This window comes from Natrix helvetica, assembly GCF_964273705.1.
Source record: "Natrix helvetica genome assembly, chromosome: Z".
In the NCBI taxonomy this organism is placed as follows: Eukaryota; Metazoa; Chordata; class Lepidosauria; order Squamata; family Natricidae; genus Natrix; species Natrix helvetica.
In genome coordinates, this window is record NC_138554.1 from 61821636 (window position 1) to 61847657 (window position 26022).

The 26022-nt window shown below is 37.6% G+C and overlaps 1 protein-coding gene across 1 annotated transcript in view; it reads right to left on the reverse strand.

The window, feature by feature from the left end:
• SLC9A3 (solute carrier family 9 member A3) overlaps nucleotides 1–26022 on the reverse strand; it is a 34832-nt gene that overhangs the window by 1924 nt on the left and 6886 nt on the right. The window contains exons 5-14 of the mRNA XM_081971610.1: nucleotides 25177–25397; nucleotides 23331–23533; nucleotides 21595–21684; nucleotides 17624–17694; nucleotides 15860–15989; nucleotides 12750–12865; nucleotides 11658–11787; nucleotides 5208–5384; nucleotides 3019–3076; nucleotides 384–491 (exon numbers count right to left, since the gene is read on the reverse strand). Of these exons, the coding sequence (XP_081827736.1) occupies nucleotides 384–491; nucleotides 3019–3076; nucleotides 5208–5384; nucleotides 11658–11787; nucleotides 12750–12865; nucleotides 15860–15989; nucleotides 17624–17694; nucleotides 21595–21684; nucleotides 23331–23533; nucleotides 25177–25397 (1304 nt within the window). The remainder of the gene's footprint in view (nucleotides 1–383; nucleotides 492–3018; nucleotides 3077–5207; nucleotides 5385–11657; nucleotides 11788–12749; nucleotides 12866–15859; nucleotides 15990–17623; nucleotides 17695–21594; nucleotides 21685–23330; nucleotides 23534–25176; nucleotides 25398–26022) is intronic.

The following is a 26022-nucleotide window of genomic DNA, read 5'->3' on the forward strand; positions in this document are numbered from 1 at the left end:
GCAGAACCCAGAAGATCAGCTGCTCTTTTGTGTGAAGACCAACTAGCCGGTGCGCCGAACCCAGAAGAACAACAGGCAATGGCTCCACATGCCCAGAGTGATAGCTTTGGGTGTCACTTCCGGCATGCATGCCATAGGTTCGCCATCATGGCTCTAGAAAGTGTGAATAAAATATATTTTATTCTGTGATATGTATTTGTGCCGTTTTAACATTATGGTTTGAATAATGGCAATTTCCTCACAATGCTGACAAATAGTGCATGTATCTTCTGGTCCATATTTCTGGAAAATAAATTTTTGTTTTTATATATCTATGTAAAAAAAGACAAGCCAACAACCACAATGCTACATAATGTTACTATGGTATATATTAATTTCTTTACCATTTGTATCTGTGAAATTATCTTCGTTGAAGTAATCCAGGAACTTTACTGCTCCATCTATCTGTGGATAGCCATAATCATTTTCCTCTGGTTCAGAAAACTCATTTTCTAGAATAAAATAATAATTTTTGATATAACTGAGATACCGTATTTTTTGGAGTTTAAGACACACCTTTTTCCTTCAAAAAGAGGGTGAAAATCTGGGTGCGTCTTATACACTGAATACGGCATTTTTGGCCTCCCAAAACTCCACACTCTTTACCAAAATGGCCATGCATAGCCTTTAGGAGGCTTCCAGAGTGCTGCTGGGGGCTGGGGAAGGCAAAAATGAGAGGAAAAATGGGTTGCTTTTTGCTCATTTTGGCTCCCCCAGCCCCCAGGAACACTATAAGCCTCCTAAAGCCTATGTATGCCCTTTTTTTTTGACAAAAACACATCTGTTTTTGTGAAAAATGGACCATTTGTTGCTTGTTTTTGCCCCCCCCCCAGCCCCCAGGAGCACTCTATAAGCCTCCTAAAGGCTATTTATGCCCCTTTTTTTGGCAAAAAACGGGCTGTTTTTGGGAGGTCTGCAGAGTGCAAAATCTTTTTTTTTAATTTGCCTCTTCAAAATCTTGGTGCGTCTTATAATCCAGTGTGTTTTATACTCCAAAAATATGGTAATTAGCTTCTGAGATAGTTTGCTACTTGTAAAAGTAAATTGATATTTACCATATTTTTCGAAGTATAAGCCACACCAGAGTATAAGGCGCACCAAGGTTTTGAAGAGGCAAATTTTTTAAAAAGTAGGTAGGTAGGTAGAGGGAGAGAGGGGGGGGAGAGAGATAAATACAGTAGATAGGGAGAGAGAGAGAGAGAGTAGGTAGGTAAGTAGGTAGATAGAGGGATAGAGAGAGAGAGAGAGAAATACAGTAGGTAGGTAGGAGAGAGAGAAAGAGAGAGTAGGTAGGTAGGTAGGTAGGTAGAGGGATAGAGAGAGAGAGAAATACAGTAGGTAGGTAGGGAGAGAGAGTAGGTAGATAGGTAGGTAGGTAGATGTTTCCAGGTGCATTTATCCATGTGCTGGAGAAGGAAATCACTGACAACCTAAGACTTGTTTCTCCTGGCACAGCACTTGATCAATGTAATTCTCATCAATCACTCTAAAAAGTTTTCCGAAAGGAAAAAAAAAAAGTTTTTACACTCTGCAAACCTCCCCAAAACAGCCCATTTTTCGTGAAAACGAGCCCATTTCTTTCAAATAAAAGGCACGAATAGCCTTGAGGGGACTTGCAGAGTGCTTCGGGGGGGGGGGGGGCAAAAAAGAGCAAAAAAATTGCATGCATAGCCTTCTGGAGGCTTATAGAGTGCTGCTGGGGGCTGGGGGGGCAAAAATCAGCATATTTCTTTGCTCATTTCTGCCCTCCCCAGCCCCCAGGATCTGTCTGAAAGCCTCCATAAGGGTATGCACAGCCATTTTGGTGAAGGGGCGGGGCTTCAGGAGGCAAAAAATGCTGGATTCGATGTATAAGACGTACCCAGATTTTCAGCCTCTTTTTGAGGAAAAAAGGGGGGTCTTATACTCTGAAAATACGGTAATTTTTTTTAAAGTATTGAATGTAACATATATTCAAACGTAACAATTTCCTACAAAGTAAAACAATTTCAGCTCTGATTTCTGTACAAATAATACACATAATTACAATTTCTCAGTCTGTAAATATGTTCACTGATTTCTGTTTTATTGTTAGGCTTTTATCATATTTTAGAATTTCTAAACTATTTGTATGTATAGCTCAGAGTAAAAATTTATGGATAAAATGAGCAAGATTATCTCTGAATGGTTTAAATTAGGTTTTTTTTCCTGCATTCACGTCAGTGTTCTGGTGATTGCCTAGACAAGCCCTGGAATCTTCTTGACAAGTTTTTTAGAAGAAGTTCGCCATTGCCTCCATCCTAGGGCTGAGAGAAAGGGACTGACTCAAAGCAAGACTAGAAGTTATGGTCTTTGGGTTTCTAGGTTGATGTCTTAACCACCACACTGACTTGCTCCTATGTTAAATTACAGATGCCTTATAAAATGAGCTTGTTTACCGAGATAAACACTGAAGGGCTTTTTGTGTGCTTGAATGTTTTGACAACAGTTTGAATAAGGTTACAGAAATATCCCTTTTGGTCAATTTTCACTTTTTAAAAGTAAAAATTTGTTCCAAAGAATGATACTTCTGATGGAGATAAAAGTTTGGTTCTTATTTTAGTCTTCAGGTAGTGTATTCTAGAATTTTCATGACAAATAGATTTGCCAGGCTTAGCTGCTATTTTATTATTGTTCATTAAAGTTATCAATGCATTTTCAAATTTAAATGTTTTAAAAATTACCAAGTTTGAAGCTGAAAGTCAAAATATGATCTTAGAAGATTTTATTGCCATCCATTCCATAGACACTCAAACAAAAAAGCTGATAAATACAATAAAAATTGGAAAACATTTATGCAATACAATGTTAGCTAGCAACAGAAATAGAAAATATTTATTTTCATATTTCTGCTCTGCTGAAATTCAGAGATTCTAGGCAACTAGTTATGTCAATATTTACTCAATATTTATCTTTTAAAAAGGACATTTAACTTTTCATTATTTTAAAAAGTGCATTTACCTTTGTCTTTTTTAACATGTGCAGGAAGGTTTCCATCTGGTAGGACATTACTATTTTTCTGAAAAAACAAGAAATGACCATACAAATACATATTCTATTTTGTACAGAATATATACAATTTAATATGTGCTATGTTTTTGCAGACCTAATGTGATACAATGTTTATATTTTATTTTATAATTAAAAGTATTTCATTAATAAAAATATATTGCCTATTATATACAGATTTTCAGTTAATTTTAACTTTACATAAAGCAATTTATAAAACTAAACAAATGGTTGTCCAATTTCTTCTTAAAAACCTCCAATGATGGAGCACATACAACTTCTGATCACAAGCCATTCCACTGGTTAATTGTTCTAATTGTTCGGAAATGTGTTCTTAGTTCCAAGTTGGCTCTCTCCTTGATTAGTTCTATATATTGCTTCTTGTCCTACCTTTTGCTACTTTTTGTAAATATTTCCTCTTTCTGACAGCCCCTCAAATATTGAACACTGCTAGTATTCACCCCTGGTCTTCTTTCCACTAGACTAGACATATCCAATGACATATCCACTGTTCTTCATATGTTTTAACCTTCAGCCCCATAATCATCTTTGTTGCTCTTCTCTGTACTTGTTCCACAATTTCTTTTTTATATTGTGGCAAAATATATCCAATATTCCAAGGGTGCTCTTACCCAGGCATTACAAAGTGGTTCTAACGCTTCAGATGATCTTGATTCTATCCTTTTGTTAATACAACCTATGATTACATTGGCTTTTTTGAGTGGCCACAGCATACTGCTGACTCATATTTTAAGTGGTCCAAGGCATTCCAAAATCCCTTGATTATCTTTTCTCGTTTTACTTTAAAGTTATTTGGATAAACTGAACCAGTCATTTTCTGAACACATTCTGCTCGGTTCTTGTGAAGTGCAGCCTATCACTTGCCACAAGCTCTTCATGTAGGTAATGCAGACCGCAGTCTAGGACTCTAAAATTCTCTTGGTGGTACCATCTCTTAAGCCAATGGTTTATTTCTAAAATTCTTTGTTTCCTCATTGGTTGTTGACCTTTTATTGAAAGTACAGATGAAAATACCAACTAACTCCTTAATTTTCTTGCTGAGCTGATTAATCTGTTGATATTGTTTTTAGGTTTATTGTCATGTCATTTGTTCACACAAGAAAGAGATGAAAAGAATAGTAATCTGTGAGCTAATTTTAGTAAGGCTCTCAATCATATCTTTGATTTTTGCTCCAGGTAGACAATATACCTCCCTAGATTGATTATCTCATCTATAGATTGCTGTTTCCGTTGCCCTGAAAAGTAAATCTCCTATCATCAACACTTGCTTTTTTTCCTAGCAAAGTCTGGGCTACTTTTCTTCCTGTCACAGGAACAAATGTTGATATCCCTTCTCCAGGTGTCTTCATGCCTTCTTCCTGGAGGAGGATATGAAATCGATTGCTCAACTCCAGGGACTGCACTGGACTGGGTTGCATTAGATAGCAGGGGCAATGCTCTTGGTTGTATTCTTCTATAAGTGACATGTTGCTGTCTCTAAAGGTTCATTTGTTCTCATAGTTGTTTGTTCCTTATTGTGTTCAGTTTGGATATAATTTTCTTCCTTTGGTTGAAGGTTCTTATTTTGCAGGTTGAGCCTCACGGTGACTAGAGTTGCCTCTCGACCTTTCTTCAAGTAATTCATAGTTTACATTTGGTACATGTGTAGTTTAATGAACAAGAGAAGATGAACACAAGTAGACTATGATATCGTAAATGTTTCCAACTAGTTCAAAAAGTATGGTAAACAAATAGGGGTAGTAGATAAGAGGAACCAAGGCAAGTATAACATAATAGGGATTACTGAAACATCTGGTGAATGAGTACACCTTGTTTCAGAGGGACAGGCAACAAGAGATGAGGTAGTGTAGTGCTGTATATTAGAAATAAACTTGCTTCTAGCGAGCTCCACTGGCCTTGTGGTAACAATGAATCTGGATTTAAAGATTGACAGGAGTCCATTACAGACTGCCAAACCAATTAGATGATGAAGATTAAAACTGATAAGTCTCAAAAATCTGGTGATGGTAAAAGCAGGATATACAGTAAGCATGCTAAACAAATAAATAAAGTTGATGCCATGGGTCGTTTTCCCTTTGCTTTTAGTTTTTGCTTAGGTGATCTCAAATGTTTGGTCTTACCACTTTTTGGCCACGGTCTTTCTTGTGAATTTTGCTTATTTTCTTATGGTGATTCAAACATAGTTTTGTGCTCTTGAAAGATTCTAGTCTTTTCCTCATAGTTCTGTGAAAAATTTCTTTATTTTGCTTCTCATCTTCATTCAGAGATATTTTATGACGGCTGTACAGAAATTTTTGCTATAAGAGAAAAAGAAAATAGCAAAATATATATCTATATTCAATAAATATATCTAGCTATATAACTTTATCTTATATTGTCCCATTTATAATTAATTTGTTTCCATCAACCCAGACCTGAAAGTGTAAAAATCATGATTGTTAGTACACACTTAGTACATACTGCTTTATAAACAACAAACAAAAAGAAAGAAATATAACTCAAACATTGCATCTGGAAAATTCTACTATTTATGTATTTGATTTATACCCATCTGCTTTGATGAGAGCTAAAGGCAAAATCTAAAACAATGCATACGAAAGCATTGCTAGTTGCTGAGAAAGTGGGAGCCAAATACAACTCAATGGAGTAGTATGTCAAAACCTGTGAACAATATAGGAAAAGGACCTCTCCTGTGTTCGAGAAAAAGAGCATTTAACCAATGGTGTGCTGGAAGTTTCTGGAACAGCTTGTGAAACCTGATTATTAAATTTTCTGAAATACTGTGAGCTGGTTGATAGCAGAGGTAGACTTGATTATTATTATGCCAATCAGCAAAATATCAATTGCATGGTATGGGAGCAGCTCTGCAGTGGACAAAAAAGCTCTACAGAGAATCATTAAAACTGCCCAGAATATCACTGGGTTCCAGCTATCAGCCCTGGATGACATCTTCGCATCTCGCTATTTGAGGAAGTTGCATAACATTTCTAAGAGACACTTCCCATCCTGCTTTCAATCCTTTTAGATTGTTGCCTTCTGGCAGAAGATACAGAACAATTAAAACGAGGACCACACGTCTTCTGAATAGCTTTTATCCCAGAGCTATAATTGCACTCAACAATGAGCTAAAGGATCACCATCAGTGAGCTATTGGACAGCACTACTTGGTCTGTTGTGTGGATGCTTGGGTGGTTTAGGGGCAGGGGATTTTTTTGGCGGGTGGGGGTGTGTTTGGGGATTGTTATGTGTGTTGGGCCTGGTATCTGGATGTTATGTGAATTTTGTTGTATGTGTAAACTGTGTATATACATCCTGTCAGGCCTGTAATTCTGTTCCTTTTAGGATCTTTGGCCTGCCACATATTGAAAAAAATATATATAAATAAATATTCTTATGCTGTTTCATTGGTATAGTAGTTGGGAGGGGGGAATAGAAAGGAGTAGGATTGTGGAATGTATTGTTATGGATTTTCTTAGAAGCTCAAGGTCGTCTTTTGTCTCCGCACCTCGACACCTGGCCGGAAGAAGAGGGGTGTACATGCCAGCATGGAAGATGAAGATTGGACCATGTGATGAATTATGGGGTGTGGGGATAGATGATGAACTTTTAACTGGGTGAACTCACAGGATGTACGTTAGAGCTGAAATTTCACAGCATAATGCCAAAATGTCTGTCTTATTAAATTGGAGTTTTAAGGATAACTTTGCCTTGGACAATGATTTAATTCTGCATGATATTTGGAACGCTGACACATACAATGACAATAAAGTAAAGTAAAGTAAAGCTGTTCTGTGGCGAGTGGAATGGGACAACTCACCACAGCCAATTTGCCACGGCAAACTCGCTATGGCCAATGTGCTGCAGGACAACTTGCAGCAGTCAACTTGCCATGGGATAACTTGCTGCAGGACAATTTAATCAATTTAATTATTTAAAATAAATAAAAAATTATTTTAATTTTTGTCATTCAAATTTCATTCTGTCCCTCTTTCTGTATCCTTTCTTTAATGATTTTATTCTACCATTTCTTTGATATTAGTGTAACTCTTGTGCCTCAGTGAGTTGGCCATGATGATTTGTCCCACGGACAGTTGTCTGTGGCGAGTTGGCCGTGGCAAGTTGCTACAGAGCAGTGGTGAGCCATGGTATGGCAAAGGAGCCAGGAGACCAGACCAGAGCCACTTCTTAAATGTTTAGTAGCACATCACTGCCTTTGACACAGGACACCTTCAGATAAATGTCCTTAATAATTTTTAATTATCAGATAGGTTTTGGAACAAAACAAAAAACTGGTCCAAGCTTATAGAGCTTTAAACATCACTCCCAACATTTTAGACTGTGCATGGCAAGCAACTAGTAGCTATCAAATCATCTCTACATTCCATAACACTTAGCAGCCTTGCTGCTGTATTTTGTAGCAACAATAACTTCTGGACAATTTTCAATAACAGCCCTATGCATAATGCATCGCTATCCTGAAGACAAGATATGAAAAGCCATGTATATGTATCATTAGATGTACAGTATGACAAAAAATATTTGCTATGGCTAGAGGGTATAGAATTGGTGGAGGGATACCAATTCTTTCCTGCATGCCTCGGTTTATAAAATATTATTCTCCAGGCTAATTTAGCTAATTTTAATTAATAAGACCTCTTATTGATGCTTGTTTTTTATTTATTATTTTAATTATTATTTTTATTCTTTTAATTTTAATTTTTTAATTTTTGTTAAAATACATTGACATGTATTTATCCCAAGGATATTTAAACTCAGTTTCTGAAGATTTACCCATTATTTCCCCTGGAAGTTAGTTCCAACCTTAAACTACACTTTCTGTGAAATATTTCCTAACATTCCTTTTGAAGTTCCCTCCTGTCAGGTTGAGTTTATGCCCATGTTCTTGAACTTTTGCTTAATATTGAAAGTACTGCCTTCTTGAACCTTAGTCACACCCTTAATATATTTAAAGGTTTCAATCATTCCCCCTTTCCATTCTGTCTTCCAGGCTGTATATATTCAGTTTTCCAATTTCTCCTGATACGTTTTGTCCCTCAGTCCTTGCACTATTTTTGTTGCCTGTCTCTGTACTCACTCAATGTTATCAATATCTTTTTTTAAGTGAGGTCTCCAGAACTGGATACAGTATGCCAAATGGGGTCTAACTAAAGCTCTATATAGCAGGACCTCCTTTTTCCTGCTGGAGATCTCTTTAGTGATGCAATACAATACAATACAATACAATAGTAGAGTTGGAAGGGACCTTGGAGGTCTTCTAGTCCAACCCCCTGCCTAGGCAGGAAACCCTATATCATTTCAGACAAATAGCTATCCAACATCTTCTTAAAGACTTCCAGTGTTGGGGCATTCACAACTTTTGGAGGCAAGCTGTTCCACTGATTAATTGTTCTAACTGTCAGGAAATTTCTCCTCAGTTCTAAGTTGCTTCTCTCCTTGATTAGTTTCCACCCATTGCTTCTTGTTCTACCCTCAGGTGCCTTGGATAATAGTTTGACTCCCCCTTCTTTGTGGCAACCCCTGAGATACTGGAACACTGCTATCATGTTTCCCCTAGTCCTTCTTTCTCTTAAGCTAAACATACCCAGTTCCTGCAACCGTTCTTCATATGTTTTAGTCTCCAGTTCCCTAATCATCTTTGTTGCTCTTCTCTGCACTCTTTCTAGAGTCTCCACATCTTTTTTACATCGTGGCGACCAGAACTGAATGCAGTATTCCAAGTGTGGTCTTACCAAGGCATTATAAAGTGGTATTAACATCCCAGAATGCCTGGTGGCATCGTTTACTTATTTTGAAATCATCTGTTATGAGCATACCTAAATCCTTTTTTTTCTATTATTCTGTCTAACACTGTATCCCCAATACTGTGCCCTCCAGAAGATTCTTTTTCCCTGTATGCATGATGTCACATTTAGAAACATTAAAATGCAGTATCCACATTTTCACCAATTTTCCAGCAATGCAAAATTCCTTTCCATGTTATGAATATTTCCAGTAATGTCAACTCTATTACACACCTTTGTGTCATCAGCAAAAAGACAAATCTTATCTAGCAATTCTTCTATTGTATCATTTACAAACAAATTGAACATAACAGGAATTAGGATTAAGCCTTGGGATACACCACTTGTGACTGGTCTCTGTTCAAACAGTATCCCATTAACATCACATACTGTTCTTCTCTGCACTCTTTCTAGGGACGCATATTTTTTGTAGTGTGATGACCAGAATTGGGTGTTGTATTCCAGGCCAGTGTTGGCTTGTTTGGCAGCTGCACCATACTGCTAGTCATACTTAAGTGGTTATTATGTTAAGCTACATAGATACTGCCTATCCTATACCTATGTGTTGGATTTCCTGCCTAAGTGCAGGATCTTACCCAGTGGTGGGTTCCTAACTAGTTTACTACTGGTTCACTCATGCTTGCATGTTGTAAAGGTGTATTTCTGTAAAGGTGTAGCAATTCCTTACATACAATGCAACTCCCTCTCTCTTTTGTTGGTCTGTTTCAACAATTCATATCCTTTTAGCACTACATTCCAATAATGGGTTCCATCCTACCAAGATTAAGTAATGGCAACATTTACATTGGGCTACAAGCATACTCCACAATTTTCAGTCCAAAGCTACAGTCTTTGCATCCTTCCCTTTAAAATTGATGTTTTTCAGATCTTCCTGAAATGATTGGCACCAGATTTTCTTTGGCTTCCTTCTGCTCAGGATATCTAGAACAGCTGAACTTTATATGGGCTTGATCAGACACTTTAATTATGGCAGATATGTACTGATTACTATTTAACATCAGTTTGAATGTGATTGGTTCATTCTGAACACAGCCACATCCCTACATATAAGAGGATGTGCACACTTATGCAACTATGTTATGTACATTTTTCAGTTTTATTTTTCCCATTTGTTTTTTAACTGAATTATACAGTTTATAAGCTAAAGGTAAAGGTTCACCTTGCACATATATGCTAGTCGTTCCTGACTCTAGGGGGGCAATGCTCATCTCTGTTTCAAAGCTGAAGAGCACTTTTTGAAGATGTCTCTGTGGTCATGTGGCCAGCATGACCAAATGCCAAAGGTGCACGGAACACTGTTTCCTTCCCACCAAAGATGGTTCCTATTTTTCTACTTGCATTTTTACATGCTTTTGAACTGCTAGGTTGGCAGAAGCTGGGACAAGTAACGGGAGCTCACTCTGTTACACGGCGCTAGGGATTCGAACCACCAAACTGCCAACCTTTCTGATCAGCAAACTCAGCGTCTTAGCCACTGAACCACCGCGTATATACAGCTTATATGTTATATTAAAGGTGGGAAAATTCTGAAGTGATTTATCTTGGTCTTATTTATTTATATCTCAAAAATCTGGATTATAGACTTTTTATATCATTGCAGCTGTGCATAGTCCCTTAATTTTATTTTCAGGCTCTTTGTTGTATTAATTATCACAACATGAATAATCACTGGACTTGATTATTTTGGAAAGCCTCTCTGTCATTAATCTTTGCACCTGAGAGACAATATACTTCTCCTGATAGATTGTCTGGACTACAAATTATTAATTCTGATCCTCTGAGAAGTGAGTCATCAAAAAAATACCTTTTTTCCCCTTTTGGAAAGTCTGAACTATTTTTCTTCCTATCTTTGGAATATTTGAAGTCCCTTCTCCTGTCATCTGAATGTTTTCTTCCAGTGGAGGATGTGAAATTAATTGCTCAACTCCAGTGGGGCTGGATTGGATTAGATAGCAGGGACACTCTTATCAATGTTTTTTCCCTCTGAATGACATGTTGCTATTGGTTTATATCTATGAATTCCAATTTTTCTTGATAGTTGTTTGTTCTTTACTGTGAGTAGTTTGGACACAAACTTCGATCTTTATTAGGAGTTCCTCATTTTCTTGATTGAATCTTGGAATGGCTAGATTTGTCTCTAGGCTCTTTACTTTTTTTCTTCCAGTAATCCAATTAGTTTACATTTGATGCAGGTATAATTTGGGTTCTCTATGTCAGGGGTCCCCAACCCCAGTCTGTGGCCCAGTACTGGGCCAGGTCTATTGGGAACTGCTCCACACGTGGCACACAAGTGCACAAAGCTGTATTTGCACAAGTAGCATGCCAGTGCACAAAACCATCCCCTCTCCCGCCTCTGCCACCCAGTCCACAGAATTGGAAAGGTTGGGGACCAGTATGGGCATAAATAAATAAAGGTTGGGGACCCATTTATTCTATAGGCATGAATAAATATATGGCACATATTTTAGAAATCTCCATGGCGGTTGTCTGTTTTTCCAGGACTATGTTATTCTTCTTACCAATGCTCTTAATAGTTCTAAGGCAGGGTCTTTTTCCCCCCTTCCCCTTCCCTATCCCTTTTTAGCAATCTTTTTCCTTTCTCCATTTGTTTTAATACTGGACCTTTGGGTCCCTTCATTTTTTAAAAAAAAATTTAAAAAAAATCCTCATCCAAAATTTGGGCTTTAAGTGTCCTTGAAAATACTGATAAAGTGAAGAACTGAAATGCCTTCAACTGTAGTTTCTTACCTCCTGCCTGGGCTTATACAGATACAGTTGTAAAGTATGATGGGTAAACATATCTTCTGAATCTCGAATGCTTTTCCTTCTCTGTTCTAATGCTTGCATATCAAGGCAGACAGAACTGGCAGTTTCTCTCCTAAGGTAAAGCAAACATTTAACAATTGCTTTGTTACACAGGATTTAACAAATAAAACAAGTCAACAATCTTAAAACAAACATTTTTAGAAATTAAAAATAAACTCTACATCGCGATTTTTTTAAAAAAAATCACTATAAGAAAGTAGCTTTATAACAGAAAACCAGGATGCTGGGGAAAAAATAAGGTCACTTGATTTATTTTCTTTGAAATTCTAGATTTTAGTATACAGGAAAGATTTCAATTTTTTAATATTATGGAAAGTTCAAACCAAAGTAATGGAAACATATGCTGTAATAAAGAACAAACTTTAAGTAAACTCCACAAAGAACAGTAAGGAAATTAGGCATAGGACTGCAGTAAGTATCTCCTGTAATCACCTAGTAAAAATGAACTTTCAGATTTTAGAAATATTGTTTAGTTTAAATCCATAAGAAAATGTGAGATACTGTTTGAGAGCAACTATCCAGAGTCAGGAAGAAGGATCAAACAGGTAATTAGCATGGACTTGCTACAAAAAAACCAAGAGGGCAAGATCCTTGAATGCCTTTGAACCTTATTTACTCAGATGAATCTGCCAATCTGGGAGGATTCCTGTGAAATTGGCACAGAACAATAATGTAGCTAGTGTGATTCTGGTCATTCATACCCAACAGAAACAAACATAATAGTACAATCCAGGTTGGGTGGTAATAGTGTGCCTAATTGGCATCATCTTGCAAAATCGAGCACATTGAAATAAGTGATTTTTAAAAATTAGTCAAATCTCTCCTACTAAAACCAAATGATCTTAAAGAGGTTAACTGCAGTGTATCTTCCTTCCTTTGACTTGATATTAAAAATGTACTTATAAAACCAGGGCTTAAATATTTACTCTACCTACAGCAGTGTATGTTCCTTCCTTTGACTTGATATTAAAAATGTACTTATAAAACCAGGGCTTAAATATTTACTCCACCTACAGCAGTTGGGTGACAGAAGTCTCTCTCTTCATTTGGTTGATAATGCTGAAGTCCACATTGGCGGTGTGCTCAATACTTGGAGAGCGAATGAAAGACAATGAACCTCTTTGCTCTCCCTGTTTAATAAAAAAAACATGTGTATGTTTGTGTGTACGATTTGGGTTGCAATTGAAGAAAACATAAAAAGGATTTAAATGCCTTTTAATTCATTTTCACTCCTCAGCACTTACACCTAGGCAGTTGACATAATGGGAATTTTTTTAGCCTTGATGATGTGAATGCATGTTACTCTACATTAGCTTGCCAACACATCATCAGCCTGTCCCAGGTTTGGGACTTCCAGAGACACAATGGCAAACTGAAGATGACCATAGCAAAAAGAAGAACTAGTGAATAGATTGGCTCCTAGAAACTCCTTTCCTTTCCTGATCCATACGTTTGCTCCATATAGAATCTCCCTGTGAAGAGATTGTAAAACAATGGTCTTCAGCAGCTTTGAGAGTGAAAGGAGCTGGGAAGAAAATCATCTTGTCCAAGCTGCAGTTTGGCACCTTCAAAGTGACACTGAATTTATCTACTTTCTCTTTTAACTACTTTAGGAAACTACTTGTTATTGGCTTTCTAGATTTTAAGAATCTATTGAAAGCCAAGTTTCATTATGGTGGGAGAAACTCCTTTTACCCTGGATGAAAGTACTTCTGTGTAGATTTAAGGATTAAATATCTTTGGAAAACAGAAAAGTATGGAGTAGAATGTTGATTTTGGAAAGTTAATGGACTTGATTAATTTGAAAGAATATTTCCTGTAGGGTGTTTACATTTTTATAAAAGAATACAGGAAGATTTTAAAATAAATTTAAAATCATCTTTTGGGAAAGTTTTGCAGTAGAGAGGTCAGTCAAAAACAATTACTTGAATTGCTCCCTGTGCCCAGTTTCAACCACAACATCTCACATATGGTTATTTGTGGCACAGTGTCTCTAAAAGCCATTCAGATTTCTTGGATGGCAACCATCCTCATCCTTCTGCTTTGGAGTTGTAGCTGGTGCCAAACCCCAAACCCAGACCCAAATACATCTGAGTGTATCCAGGAGTTGAGATCTACACAAGTTTTGAGGAATGGGTTAAACTGAATAAGATGGAATTTGATAGTGATAACTGTAAAACTTTCCCTCTGTACAGAAAATGAAAAGTAGTCCTATAGAATGAAGAAGTGCTGGCTTGTCTGGATTTTTTAAAATTATTTTTTAGTAGTCCCACGCAAATTGGGTGACCTGGGTGAGGATACTGAAGAATATCTATCAAGTCTGCAGAGAATATCACAGGTACCAGTGATGGGATTAAAACTTTTTTGAAAATGATATTTTTTTACTACTTAAAAATGACACAATATGTTCTTTTTGGCATAGATTCCATATTATTTTATAATAATATTTTGTCCTGCATTTTATGACAAATAAATGATGCAGAAACTTGCAATTGTTATTAAATAAGTAATTGAATATGTCATATATTTAGGTAATATAACAATTTAGCATGTTTAATTCCCAAGAGTTTCTGCTGCTTTGTTTTTTGTTTTTTATTTGTTTTGGTATTACACTTTCGTATTTATTTTTAGATATTGTTTTATTTCTATTACTTATTTATAAATTACAGTAAAATTCAAAGCACATATACAAAGAAACCCAAGAAGGGAAATCCAAATAATAAATTAAGAAGACAGAAAGGGACTAGGCAACTACTTAAATTAGTCATCCACCCTGTACTGTAATATTGGCGGCATATAAATTTACTCAATCAATCGTGAATCACACTAATCTTTTTCATGTGCTGTTTAGGTAATCAGAAGTTTAATTTCAAGTCATCTAGAATAGCTTCTAAAAGTAAAAAAAAATGCTACCTGTTCTGTTCAAACACAGAAAAATGTGCAAAAGTACAAGAACTTTTATCACAATAAGTAATCTTTCTTTAGAAATTAGGGCCAGGCTAGATTGTGCAATGTTAATGTGTTGCCAAATTGATATATTACTCCATTATAAAAATATATATTCAGTAATATTAAATCTTCAGTTAACCATCTCCTATAAAACATACGAATTTTATTTTCTGTGAAATAATTGATATTTGAAAGATAATTGCCCCACCACAATCAGTTTGTGATTGTACAATGACCTCCTTTCAAAATTTCAAACATGTATAGAAAGCCTCAAAGCTAGGAGATGAATGGATTAAGTCAAGGATATACATTCTTTTCAAGCAAGGATTATATTTGCATTCTTGAAGTATGGTTGAAGCCAAGTTGGGCCAGGAGAAAAAAATCATTTAGCTTTCATTTAAATGTAAACTGAGTCACATGAATCACATATTATTCTTCATTAAAATGTATTTATACATCTGATATCAAACATCAGAAATTACAATAATTTTTAGAGTTTTTCAGAGCCACGCTCAAATATTTTTAGGGTGGCAGGAAGCTGTAGGAGCTCTAATTATTTCTCTTTGGATTAATTAATCTCCATAGTCTTTCTTATTGTATAATTCCTTCAGATATTTTGGGGGCTTCTTATTTCAAACTGTAATAAAATTTATTACAAATTCATAGGCATAATCATCATAAACAAATTTAGACAATAATGAGTGTATTTTCATGCACTCAGATTTTCCACGAAAATAAGTGGAATGAAAATGCTAGAAGAAAATATATATATGGAGAGGCAGAATTTTAACAGTCAAAGTGCAACTGTTTCATTGAAACCTTGCCCTTTTTATCTACATACATTTCACATTTAAAAGGGATAGAGCTTCAATGAATACCATCATGACCTTCTGAATCAGTGGTGGGTTTCAATTTATTTTACTACCGATTTGCTTGTGTGTGCACTTGCAAGCGCGCACAATGCTTCTGCACATGTGCAGAAGTGTCTGGGCTGGTGGATGGAGCCTCCTGCTGGTGCCACTACCAGTTCCCCTGATCTGGGGCGAACCAGCAGAAATCCACCTCTATTCTGCATGTAAATAACTTTAGCTAGGAGATTCACATCCAGTATCAATTTAGCATCAAAGGATGGGAAGGAAAAAAAGAAAGTAGCATTTTTGGAATTATAAATTTACCTCAGCCACATAACTAATAGCATCCCTCATGTTGAGCTCACGGAAAACTTTAAGAATATGATCTCTAGTTTTCTGGGCAGATCTTCTCATAAGTATTTTGCTGAGGGTCTGTCTGTCAAAATTGGTCCATCTAAGGATACAAAGAGATAACATGCGATAGCCATATATTAAAAGTATATTTTGAACATTTTATTTGCATTACTTGTATCTCATGCTAGTAACATCCCAGTCAATATATTTATTATCTTTAAAACAGGCATAGAACATTAAAAGAAACTTTTTAAAATAATAATTAGTTGAGAGCATAATATTCATAAGTCTTCCTATATCAGTGATGGCGAACCTATGGCACGCGTGCCACAAGTGGCACGCGGAGCCATTTGTCAGGGCACGCGAAGCATGTAAAAATGGGGGGGGTCGTGTGTTGTGCACGCATGCGCACTGGGTGTCGCACGTTGCATTATGGGTGCGGCACGCCCGCACTCAACCCCCCCTGCGCTCCCCCCACTTGTGGCACGCAAGCCAAAAAAGGTTCTCCATCACTGTCCTATATAATGATTTGTAAATTGTAATTGCTAAGTGGTAAATAATTTTTTTTCATGCCAAGGATCTTGCTGTTGGCAGCAAGAATTAATTTGACACAATATTGGTGAACTTCTTGCTCTAGCTACTGCTTAGATAACCTGACTTATTGGACTGCTGGCCCAGGTTAATGTTTGGGCTAACCTGGCTTATTGGACTACTTGCAGACAGAGGCTTCTGAAGGCGCGTGTGAGAGCTTTGTTTCCGGACTTGTGGTGAATGTGGAAACATTTGGGGGCACAGTTGGAGCAATAAAGATCTCATAATAAAGGTCTAATCAAGTTAGATCTTTTCTCTGGTTGTGTTGCTTTCGTGACATGCCTTAAATCATCACACCTGCTTAATTTTTCAAGATGAAGTAAATTCAACTACAATAGCTCTTAAAGTGCGACTATTCATTCAGTGAGCAAAATTACAAACAAAGCTGAAAAAATGGAGTAAAAATTCATCTCCAAAGTTATGGTCATTGCAAAGCCACTGGAGTCACGTGATTAAGATTTGGGCATTTAACAGCAGCCTGCTGTGATGCTGCAACTCCACCCACCCACTTATTTCTCTCCAATCTATGCCCTTTTCAGCACCCTACATAGAAACACTTGTTTGATAGCAGTATCAGGGTTAGGACTGAAATAGAAGCTGCGGGTAGAGCAGTCTCATTCAACCAGCTGCCACAACTCTCAGGTCTCCATTTCAGCTCTAGCACTACTGCTGCCATTTAGATGTGTGGCCTCAAGCCCCACAACATGGGCAGTCATGCCAGTATCATTGAACAAAGCTCAGTTGTCCCTGTCATTCTATACGGCACAGGTTGTGCTGTACCCTGCTGATGTTTGCCACCTCATGCTATTCTCCAATATCCCTTTCCTTTTCCAAGTTATCTGTCGTATTCTCACAATTCTTTTGGTCTTCCCCAGATATCATAAGAATGGGCTCCTGCTATTCTCCAAATTACATCTTACAGATCACATGGCTTACAGACAAAATTTCATTGGTCCCAACTGTGGCCATACAAGGATTACCTGTATCTCTCTTAATGAGACTAAAAATAGTAAAAAGAGTTGTTATCCAGTATATTTCTTTCTGAATACTTTTAAGCATTAGGCATCCATACTTGATATCATATCTTACTATTTAGTAAATATTTTGAATTTATTTCTTTTATTCCCTTCCAAATCAACTTACTTGTCTCTCAAATAATTATGTCCTATTTGACCAGATATATCTTCAACAGCTGAAAGAATGTGATCAAATGCCTGCAAAATAAAAAAATATATAACTTCAATGTATAATAAAAGAAAATAATGTAAAACACTTTAAGTGCAGATAGAGTCATGAAGAAATCAATTATCTTTAGATTAATTGGAATATTTTGCTTCAATATCTCACTATCTAGACCAGTGATGGCGAACCTTTTTTGGCTCGCATGCCACAAGTGGGGAGGAGTGCAGGGGGGTCGAGTGCGGGCATGCCGCACCCATAATGCAACGCGCGATCCCCCCCAGTGCGCATGCGCGCACAACGCGCAACCCTCCCATTTTTACTTTTTTTTGCCCTCCCCAGGCTCCAGGGGCTTTATAGGAGCCTGGGGAGGGCGAAAAGAGCCTCCCCGATCCCCCGGAGGCCCTCCGGAGGCTCCAGGGACTGTCCGGAGGCTTCCCTGAAGCCTTCGGAGCGCTTAAAACCACCCTCTGAACAAACCGGAAGTGACTTCCGGGTTGCTCGGAGGGTCGTTTTAAGCGCTCCGAAGGCATCAGGGAAGCCTCGGACGGTCCCTGAAGCCTTCGGAGCGCTTAAAACGACCCTCCAAGCAACCCGGAAGTCACTTCCGGGTTGCTCGGAGGGTGGTTTTAAGCGTTCCGAAGGCTTCAGGGACGGTCCCTGAAGCCTCCGGGGGGGCGGGGGAAGCTCTTTTCGCCCTCCCCAGGCTCCTATAAAGCCTTTGGAGCCTGGGGAAGGCGAAAAATAGCTTTTAAAAAGGTGAACTTAGCTGGCCAGCGCGCGCATGCGCGCTGACCAGCTGACAGGGCAGCGCCTCGCGTGCCCTGACAAATGGCTCCGCGTGCCACTTGTGGCACGCGTGCCATAGGTTCGCCATCACGGATCTAGACCAAATTTTCAGTTTTAACAGAACTATTTACCAAGCTATTGAGTAGTGGTGACACAGCAGTGTTGAAGGCTAACTCTGCTCACTGCCAGGAGTTTGATCCATTCTGAAGTCAGTAAAATGAAAACCTACATTGTTGGGGGTATTAGTGCTACGAAGCAGTTTGGAGTAGAATATATCTAAGTGCTATTGCTATTGCTACTCTTCAGATCATTATATGATTCAATGTGGAAGATCCAGGCACTATTATGGTCAATGGTTTGTAAGAAAGAAGATTGTTTCACCTGTTATAGTGTATCCAATCAAAATACTATTATGATACATCTTAGATGCAGTGCTATCAATAGAGGTAAACACCAAGTTACCATTTATTTATAGAAGAACTTTCTCAGTTTATTCTGAACTTATTTTATTCTATCACTTTGGAAGTGTAACTAGCTGAATACGGAATTTTAATGTAACTGTTATTAATGGAATTTGTAAAATACCAGAACAGGAGTTTGTTTTCTTTCAGGTTCAAGCCTTAATTCATCAAAAATAAAATTATTATTTTTCCTTTTGTAAACATTTTATAGTCATATTATAGTCAATATCTGGAGAACTAGATGTAGTAGACCACTATAAATACCTTCGCCAATGGATCTCAACTGATGGTGATACAATAAAGGAAATTGAATGGCATGTTAAATTGATTGGCAGACATTCAGCAAGCTAAGCATAATTTCCCCCCTATGCCTAAAGAGAAAAGTTCTCGATCAGTTTGTGCTACCTGTTCTAACATATGCCAACAAAACATGAACACTAACCTCACAATTGCTACAAAAGCTACGAGTGGCACAAACAGCTGTGGAAAGATATATCACTAGACAAGATAGAAAGACCTGCACATGGATTATGGAACAAATGAACGTATATGATATCATCAAGAGAGTAAAAGAAATGAAATGGAAATGGGTTGGTCACATAGCGAGAAGAACTGATGGCAGATGAACTAAGGCAGTCATAGAATGGATTCCACTTTGTAAAAATCATCTGTAAAAAGTCCTAAAACAAAATGGATCAACAACATCAGCAAATACTGCAGGCCTAATTGGCAAAAATAAATCTCAAGTGAGCCAGCAATGTGCTGTATCAACAGAGGGATATTATCAAGGTCATGTAAAGTGTTAGTACCCCTTCATACTGCTTTGGTAAGATCATATTTGGAGTTCAGTTTTGGTCCCCATGATACAAAGAAGAGACTCTAAAAATATCAACAAAGATGATTATGGGGCTGGAAGCTAAACATATGATAGCTGGGTATATCTAGTTTAACAAAGAGAAGGACTAGGGGCAATATGATAACTGTCCTCCAGTGTTTGAGGGGCTGTCACAGAGAAGTGGAGGTCAACCTATTCTCTAAAACATTTGAGGGCCAGACAAAAAGTAATAGATGAAAACATATCAAGAGGTGATCTAACTTAGAACAAAGCAGATTTTTTTTATAATGAGAACAATTAATCAGTGGAACAACTTGCCTCTAGAGATTCTGGTGCACTTATCATTGGAGATTTTAAAGAAGAGATTGTACATCCATTTGTCTAGAATGGAATAAGGTTTCTTGCCTGAGTAGGAGATTGAAGTAGAAGACTTCAAGGTCTCTTCCAACTCTTGATTTTCACATGTTGTGACCATATGATGGTCTAAGAAAAAACTTTGCAATTTAGCCTCCATTTACAGCAGAAGGTAGAGAAATACCCTTTTGGCAATAACGCTAGCTGGCACCACAAGTCTAGGAAGTTCCTCACATCACAGACCTGCTCTTTTAGGATAAGTGTATCCACATCCAGAGCTAATGTTGGAATTGAGCTGATTATTCACCAAAAATGATAAATTTATCTAGCAGGAATTTAATTTCAGCTTGTCTTGATCCATCTAGGCTCTCACAGTTTCCAAGCTTAATTATCCAATCCAAAATGTTTTTTTTTTAAATTATACATTAAAAAAGATAAAGGGAGTGGTGCTCATCTCCATTTCTTAGCCAAAGGAGCCAGCATTGTCCAAATACATTTTGGTGATCATATGGCCAACATGACTATATGCCAAGGCACATGGAATGCTGTAATCTTCCCTCCAAAGTGGTACCTATTTATCTACTCTCATTTGCATGCTTTCGAACTGCTAGGTGGGTAGGAGATGAGGCAAGTAATAGGAAATCCTCATGTGGGGTCAAGTCTTAAACCCAACTTGCGAGATTTCCAACTGATAACCTCCATGTCTTTAACCACTGAGCCATTGTGCTCCTCCTTATATACAGTATTAGGTATGTGGAAAACAAGATTTATTCTTCCTACACATTATCAGAGAAACAGGATGTTCTTGAGGTTACTGGAAATAGCTAGTTATAAAGCATTTGCCAGATTTTTCTTAACTTCTTTTTAATACATTAAAGAGATGGGGGGGGGGGGATAACTATGTTTACATAAAAAATTGGTAGCGATGTTTTCTAATAGTTACTCCTTAAGAACCTATTTGAAATAATGTAACATGAAATGAAATTATTCTGATAACCAATTGCTAAGAAATTTCCTATTTTTCTATCATACTAAAGAAGAAAGAGCCTCATCTCTATGCCTTCTGCTAAAAGGGTGCTTTATGTTTACATTAGGTGAATGAGCAAAGCTGTTACTCATTTCCTTCACACAAGAATATGGTGAGAAATATATACTAATCTATTGCAGTTGGGGGAGGAGCCCTCAAATTAACTATATTATCTAATTTGACATATCTGAGGCAGGGACTTTTCTTTCTGCAGGTGCGGCATGTATATTTACTATTATTTCCCATAGTATTATTTCCCTTGCAAAGGAACAAGAAGCATAGGAATTTTGCTACGTTTTAAACATGAATATGAAATTGGAAGGTACAGTTTATTTTATTTATTAAATGTTTATGCCAACCATCTCCCCTATAGTGACTATCACAATGGTAGTACATTATTATTTAAATGTAGCTTGCAGCAAATTCTAGCTCCTTAAACTATATTTCTTTGTAACATAAATTAGCTTACCCTGCTATGGAGCTTTTCATTCAGTTTTGGTTCTCTATGTTCACTTTTTTTCACCTTCAACCATTTCACTAAAGGCTTGATTGTTAAACCCTTTGAAGGAAAATGAACAAATTACCTTAGTTTTAATTAAAAGAAACATTACACATTTAAAGAATGAAAAAAAAGGAATGAAATGTGCATGTCACTAAATAAAGATGTCCTTTTTGTAGATTTGTAGACTTTTGTAGCTAGGCATTCAATACCATCATTCCAGAAATTCTTCTCTCTAAACCAACTCAGCTAGCTGTGCCTGACCATACTTGTAGGGGATTATAAGCTTTCTAATAGATAGAAATCACCAGGTGAAGCTAGGTAAAATCACATAGAATACCCATTCAATTAGCACCAGGGCTATGCGACCTTTCCATTATTCTTTTTTCTCTATACCAATGATTGCATCTCAAAGGATCCCTCTCTTAATGTAAAGCTTGCAGATGATACAGCAGTCATTGATCTCATTCAAGATGATGATGAGTCTGTATACTGATGGGAATTTGAACAACTGGCCTGTCATGCAATTGGAACAATCTGGAGGTGAACACACTTAAAATTGTAGAGATGACACTGGATTTTAGGAAGAGCCCTCCTATTCTACCATCTCTTATAAAATTAGATAACACAGTATCAACAGTAGAGACCTTCAAATTTCTGAATTCTATAATTTCCCAGGAGTTGAAATGGACACCTAGCATTAGAACCATCATTTAAAAAGCACAACAAAGAATTATTTCCTGCATCAACTCAGAAAGTTCAGACTGCCCAAGGAGCTACTGATACAGTTCTTCAGAGGAATTATTAAATCTGTCATTTGTATCTCAATAACTGTCTGGTTTGGTACAGTAACAAACAGGACAGGTATAGACTTCAATAGATAGTTAGGTGTTCTGACCCCCACCCCCTCCACGCCTGTGAATAAACCAGAACACAGGCTTGGCTGTTTGCCACTGTTTAATTACTGAGATAACAAATCCTTTGGCTGAGGGCCCAGACAACTCTTGTTCAATAAACACCCCAAATAATTCAAATGAAGCACCGCATATAGTCCCAACAAGCAGGCATGACTAGAATACTAATTCGAATGGTTGTTTCCTGCAAATGTCCCCTCCCAACGCCTCACCTATAAGCTCTTTTGGGAGGGGCCAATCCACAAACACCTGTGCTTAATCATCTTCTGTGAGTCTGCCTACGTAGTTGCTTCTTCCGTTTCTCAGCCCTTCTCAATCTAACATCAGGGACAAACTGCCTTTGATCCTCCCCACTGCTCCATGCCTCAGGCGCCTCCTGGTGGCCAACCAGCCCCTTTGGTCCCTGCTCTGAATCTGAACCCTGGACAGTGTCCTCCACATCGTCCAGGGCAGACTCATATGGTTCCTCGCTATCCGAGTCCATCAGCAGCTCAAACGGATCCTGCTGGACCACAACAGTTAGGACTGCAGAAAAAAGCCATTGCAATCAGCTTACCTTCCATTGAAGACCTGTATCACTCTACTGATTGCCTAATTCCCACAGAACTATCTCATGTCTAAGGATGCTGGGGATGCTGCAACAGTCATAAATTTGAAAAACGGTTTTAAGTCACTTTTTTTCAGTCCTGTTTTAGCTTCACTAAATGAACTGTTATAACTCAAGGATTACCTGTACAACCTTTCACCCTCTATGATAAGGGTTTTTATTTTAGGAAAAATTGAATTGAATACCTGGATTATTACTGTGAAAAATACAACTATGATAGTTGTGCTGACAAACAGGTTTTTATCTTGCACTTTGTTTTCATCCAAAAGTACAACTAAGGCAAAGGCAACAGCACCACGGAGACCACCATAGGACATTACCACTTGGTCTATTATTCCCAGCTGTACCATCCGATAGCGATTTAGAATCCAAGTCTGCAGAATTACACCTGTTTAAACAAATGTATCAAAGATATCAGAATAATATTGGGAATTAGGGAATTGGGACAGATACGGTGAAGAGTTGAACTGGGGGGGGGGAGGGAACAATTTTAAAAGTTAAGAAAGAGTTAAGATAAAAGGTTACATACATAAGAATAAAAACATAGCAATAATACACAGATAGAAAGTACAGATGAATAAGGATAGAAATAGTTAGAAAATAGAAACTAAAAGAGATTATTGTACAAGAAAATAGTTTTTTTGTGGATAGAACACAGTCTATCCTGGACTCACTAATCCACAACCCAGTGACTCAATAGAAAGCTTTCCAAGCAATTAACCTTTCTTGTCATTAAGTGAAGGAGACAGTATTTCATTATCTAAACTTTTCTAAATGCTGCAAGTTCAGGTAAAACTAGTAGAGAGTTTAAAAATGGCATATGATTACATGAATAGGAACTTGTACATATGAATGTATATACATAATAACTAGCAGCCTGATCCATAAAAGAGACCATGTGCACTTAGCTATTACATGGCCTACCTACTGTCTAAGCTAAAAAATATAACTTTCCCTACACCCTATAGAGCCTAAACTGCCTAAAGGTGTGAAAGGACACATTTCCCATCTGCATTATCCTGCCAAAAGAGGTGCAGCATATTCCCTTCACAAGGAAGTGTTCAGGTTTTATTACATACTTTCTCTTTCTTGTCTCATCACTTTCTATTACAAGCATTGATGAGAGAGAGAAAGGAAGTGAGGTTATTCCAGCCTCCAACTTCCATGCAGAGAAGCCACTTATACCCCGTTTCCCCGAAAATAAGACCTCCCTGGATAATAAGCCTAATTGGGCTTTTGAGTGCATGTGCTAAAATAAGCCCTCCCCAAAAATAAGCCCTTCCTGATAAGAGCTTATTGGGGGGGAGCAAAAGAAAATAAGACCCTGTCTTATTTTGGGGGAAAGATGGTAGTTCTTAAACTCCAATCTAATCTGGAGGTACCGTGTTTCCCTGAAAATAAAACAGGGTCTTATTTTCTTTTGACCCCCAAAATAAGCACTTGACCTTATTTTTGGGGAGGTCTTATTATTTTTGAGGTTGGGAGGCAGCGAGTGTGGTCACCTCATGGCTGATGCTGTGTTGCAATATTTTCGGGAAGAGCTTATTTTTGGGGGAGGACTTATTTTAGCATATGTGCTCAAAAGCCCAATTAGGTTTATTACCAGGGAGGTCTTATTTTTGGGGAAACAGGGAATAAGTGGTTTCTCTACATGGAAGTTGGAGGATGGAATAACCTCACTTCCTTTCTCTCTCTCATCAATGCTTGTAATAGGAAGTGATGAGACAGGAAAGAATAAGTATGATGTAATCCTTGAACACTTCCTTGTGAAGGGTATATGCAGCACCTGTTTTGGCTGGTAGGGCCCAACTTATCTATAAGCTAGCTAAATGCAAAACACATTACTGTTTTAAAGGCAGAATACCAAACATTTGAATACAGAACAAGAAGTTGCAATAGAAATGTCATCATGTCCTGCCAAAGTAGCAAGTGTTCTGGGGACAGAACACAGTCTTCTTGTCTGACCCATATTAAGAAAATACTAATACTTCTATTTAATTAATATTAACAAAGGTAAAAAAAATATCTTACCAATGATTCTATAGACAGAGATGAAAACCAGTGTCATGATTATGAAGGCAGTGTTCCACGTCCAGATTTTAGGATTAACAGCGGAAATTCCCAGGAACATAAAAATAATAGTTTCTGCACCACTTGCTAACATTTTCATGGTGTACCTCACAGTGGTAGAAGATTGGTCTGAAATATTTGCTTTGACATATTTCTGACAGCAGATACCACAGAACGTTATCCTGGAAAAATACACTGAACATCTTAGTCATGTATCCTTGTGATCCTTTTTTCTAAATTGTAATTTTTGTTAAACTAATATGAAGTAGTAATAAACAAATAAATAAATGTATCTGCTGAATAATGTGTTAGCTGGCAACCCAGTTATGAGTGTAGGAAGACTTCATATAGCGTTGTCTGGATGCTCTTTTGAAAAGATGACCTTCAGAAGAGGAAAGTGGAACAAGGCATGATGGGTCAGGAAGATGATCCAAGATTGTGAGGCCCAGCAGGGCAGGAAACTGTACAAGAGGTGCCTCAGAGTACTAGAGCTCTGGGAGGCCTGACACAGACCATATGTGAGTTGGGAAAATGTTGCAATATAGACCTGGGTTTTTGCTGGGCCTCCCCGACATCCTGAGGCACCCCATACTCTACTTTGTGATTGGTACAGTTGCTAAATCACCATAATATTAAACTGGAATTGTGGTTGTTAAGTGGGCAGCTCTTAACATCTACAACAACCTATGGCTATGATTTTTGGGCTCCATTATAAAAATAAGTCGAGAACTACCTGCATAGCCCTGAGACATAAGACAATTATTGTGCATCTTGGTAATATTGTGCGTCTTGGTAATATTGTGCATC